This window comes from Elephantulus edwardii, unplaced genomic scaffold, assembly GCF_000299155.1.
Source record: "Elephantulus edwardii isolate Elephantulus edwardi_28Jun2011 unplaced genomic scaffold, EleEdw1.0 scaffold00041, whole genome shotgun sequence".
NCBI lineage: Eukaryota > Metazoa > Chordata > Mammalia > Macroscelidea > Macroscelididae > Elephantulus > Elephantulus edwardii.
In genome coordinates, this window is record NW_006399791.1 from 4,654,986 (window position 1) to 4,658,897 (window position 3,912).

The 3,912-nt window shown below is 42.0% G+C and overlaps 1 protein-coding gene across 1 annotated transcript; it reads left to right on the forward strand.

The window, feature by feature from the left end:
* Nucleotides 1–318: 318 nt before the first annotated feature.
* Nucleotides 319–948, forward strand: LOC102860751 (high mobility group protein B3-like). The gene has a single exon (XM_006885131.1). The coding sequence runs from the start codon at nt 331–333 to the stop codon at nt 946–948; it is 618 nt and encodes a 205-aa protein (XP_006885193.1). The 5' UTR covers nt 319–330.
* The last annotated feature ends 2,964 nt before the right edge of the window (nt 949–3,912 follow it).

The window sequence follows — 3,912 nt, forward strand, 5'->3', positions numbered from 1 at the left end:
GGAAGATCAAGTAAGAGTCCAGAACAAAAAATTTCAAAGGGCACCGGAGGAGACAAAGCAATTGTAACAAAAAGTACAAACAGAGCTGCTGCGTAGTCACTGCTGGGCCCTCAACGCTCTGCAGGGAGCCCCGGTGTCGAGATGGCTAGTCAAAGCACCCTACAGCAGGGTTCTGACGAGGAAAGCACGTCTCAGCTTCAGACCACGTGCTCCAGCTCCATGGAAGAAGACACTTTCTCTGGAGCAGAGGTGGAGTTGGAGACGGAAGAGCAGGACCTCCTTCCCTTGAAGCCTCCAAAGCATAAGAAGCCTTTCGTGTTTCGTGTTAAGATGGCTAAAGGTGACCCTAAGAAACCAAGGGGCAAAATGTCTGCATATGCCTTCTTTGTGCAGACGTGCAGAGAAGAACATAAGAAGAAAAACCCAGAGGTTCCAGTCAATTTTGCTGAATTCTCCAAGAAGTGCTCCGAGAGGTGGAAGACTATGTCTGGAAAAGAAAAGGCCAAGTTCGATGAGATGGCCAAGGCCGGCAAGGTACGTTATGACAGAGAAATGAAGGACTACGGGCCAGCAAAAGGAGGCAAAAAGGAGGACCCTAATGCCCCCAAACGGCCTCCGTCTGGATTCTTCTTGTTCTGTTCTGAGTTTCGTCCTAAGATCAAGTCAACAAACCCTGGCATCTCTATTGGTGATGTGGCCAAGAAGCTGGGTGAGATGTGGAATAACCTGAGTGATGGCGAGAAGCAGTCTTACATCAACAAGGCGGCAAAACTGAAGTATGATAAGGATGTCGCTGACTGTAAGTCCAAGGGGAAGTTTGATGGCGCGAAGGGCCCTGCTAAAGTAGCCCGGAAAAAGGTGGAAGAGGAGGATGAAGAGGACAAGGAGGAGGAAGAAGAGGAAGAGGAGGAAGAGGAAGAAGAGGAGGAGGAGGAGGAGGATGAATAAAACCCCAGTTTCTCTATTTCCTTGTGAATACCTTAGTGTAGGGGCCGCTGTAATTGCTGCGTCTCTTTGAGACCTGTCTGTTGCCCTCATTAGGTTTAATTACAAAATTGGATCATGATCATCTTGTAGTCTTTTCAAAGTGCTCTAGAAGTAGTTTCCATGAAGTGGCCATGGGTGTCTGGAGCACGCGGAAACTGTCTCAAAGCTGTACATATGTCCAGGCATTTTTACAATGGGAAGGCACCGTAGTGTTCTCCTCACTGTGCACTTTGCTGCTGGTGTGACAAGGCATTTAAAGATGTTTCCGACATCCCCCTCCCCATTGGTTTAATTTGTAAGATGGTGGTAACTATGGTTGTTGGCTGGGAATCCCGAGTTTTCAGCTGTACATATCTAGAGTTTGTAAAAATGACAAAAGAACCAAGAGAAACTCTTGGTAGTCCATGTTTGGCGTTGAGGCTGGGGGTGGGGGAAAGATGCCCGTTGGGGGGCCGGAGCTCAGGGCACGCACTGTGAAGCTGACCTGTTGACACTGCGCTGGGCATCCATGTAACTTCAGGTTGTCTGGTTTTTGTATATAGTGACATAGCATCTGCTACCATTAGCTGTGGAAGGGGGGGGGCTCGGCTGGCATGAAAAAAGTATTTGGATTTTGGGGAGTTTTTGTTTTTGTTAAGTGCAGTTGTTTTTAAACCTTCTTTGTCAACAAAGTGTAGAGCTCTTCAGTGTCAACAAAATGAAGAGCCACTGCATCCATGGAAGTTCCAGAACCTTCTGTACTTAAACACAGTTTGCAATGTTCTGTTCATTTTTTTGTATGTTTTAGAATGCGGAAATGTTTTTGAAGTTAAATAAACGGTATTACGTTTGTAAAAAAAAAAGTACAAACAGCTGAAGTGACAAAACCAAAAGAGAAGAATACACACAGCACTTCTCAAGCTGAAAGACCTGCAGAAAAAAAATCCAAACACTGAAGGTCTTGATGCATAAAATCTGAAAGGATGCAGGAAGCATCAAAAAATGATGGAAAAAAATATATAGGCTCATTGTACCAAAAAGAACTGGAAAGAAAAGAATCAATGATACTGACAGAAGTACAAGCTGCACTGAAGGTAATGGGAAAAAAGTTAGGTCTTGGATATTGATAGGGTACCAATCTGTTTCAGCAAACAGATGGAGCCTTGGACATCTATACCACTAGTTTAAGCCAAGAAGTTGGGAAGCCAACTACTTGATCAACTGACTGGATGAGATCTATATTTGTTCTTATTTAAAAAAACAAACAAACAAAAAAAAAACCAAGACCCAAGGGAGTAGAAATTATGGAACAGTATCAAGAATATCACACAAAGTAAAACTCTGCTGAAGATTTAAAAACAGAACAGTATGTTAACAGGGAACTAACTGCCAGAAATCCAAAGCTGAAGAAGAGGCCATGGAAGAAAGGTTATCATTGCTAATGTCAGATTGATCCTGGATTAAAGCAAATACCAGAAAGTTGTTATTTTACTGACTACACAAAGACATCTGACTGTGTGGATCAAAATAATTATGGCTAACATTGAGAAGAGGAATTGCAGAATACTTAATGTGCTCGTTCAAAACCTATACATACACCAAGCAGCAGTCATTCAACCAGGACATAGGGACATTTTAAGATTTAAGGTAAGGAAAGATGTCCATCAGGGTTGTATCCTTTCTCCATATCTGTAATATCTGTATGCTGAGCAAGTAAGTTAAGAAGCTGGACTATCTAAAGAAGACTGTGGCATCAAAATGAAAGAAGACTTGCCAACAACCTGAGTTATGCAGATGACACAACCTTGCATTTATTAAGGGAAGACAACTTGAAGCATTTACTGAAGAGCAGACTACAGCCTTCGGTATGGATTACAGTTTAACACAAAGAAAACAAAAATACCAAGATCTGGACCAACAGGCAACATCAAGAAAATGGATAAAAGACTGATGTTGTAATGGGTTTAATTTTACTTGCATCCATGGTCAATGTCCATGGTAATAGCAGTTAAGAAATCAACAGACATGTTGCACTGGACAAACCTGTTCTCAGGATCTCCTTAAGTGCTGAGGAACAATATGTTAGTGTGAAGACTAAGGTGTGCCTGACCCAATCCATAGTAGTTTCAGTTGCTCTGTACACTTATGAAAACTGGACAATGAGTAAGGAGGACTGAAGAACTGATGCCTTGGATTGTGATGCTGAAGAGTACTGAATATACCAAGAACTGTCAAAAGAACAAACAAATCTCTTGGAGGACGTACAACCAGGGTGCTGCTTAGAAGCGAGGATGGTAAAATTTTGTCTCTCATAATCTGGGGATGTTGTCAGGAAGTGTTGGCCTGTGGCAAAAGACATCATGTGGAGGGGGGAAACACAGAAGTAACAAAAGTTCTTCAATGAGATCAACTGATACAGTGACTACAACAATGGCCTTGAGTATCGTGGGGACTGTGAGGATGGCACAGGATAGAGCACAGCTTCGATCTGTTGTTTAGAGTTGCGAGGAATCATGGTCAAGTTCAGGGAACCTACCACATGTACATTACCCGAAAAGTTGGTTCTTCAGGAAGAAGGTGTGAAGGGGGCAGATGGAACCAAGCTCATCTCAGCATATTAACAAATGGGCTAACTACCAAAACGGAGTGGTGAATTTGCTTAATTTTAAGAGAAAGTGTCAACAAAGTGTAGAGCTCTTCTTCATTTATTTGAATAAAATAACAAATGATTGGGGCCAAAAAAAATATTTGTAGTATTATTTATAACAGAATGATCATTCTGAAATCAACAGCATCACTGTATAAACAAAAGAGAAAGTAGCAAGGTACACATTGTAAATATTAGAAAAGCAACTGAAGAGTTAAAAGGTAGTGTTTTGCATGTAATTTTGGAAGCAGAAGTGGCATCCACTTCCTAAATAACATGCCTCCGGTAACTCTATGAAC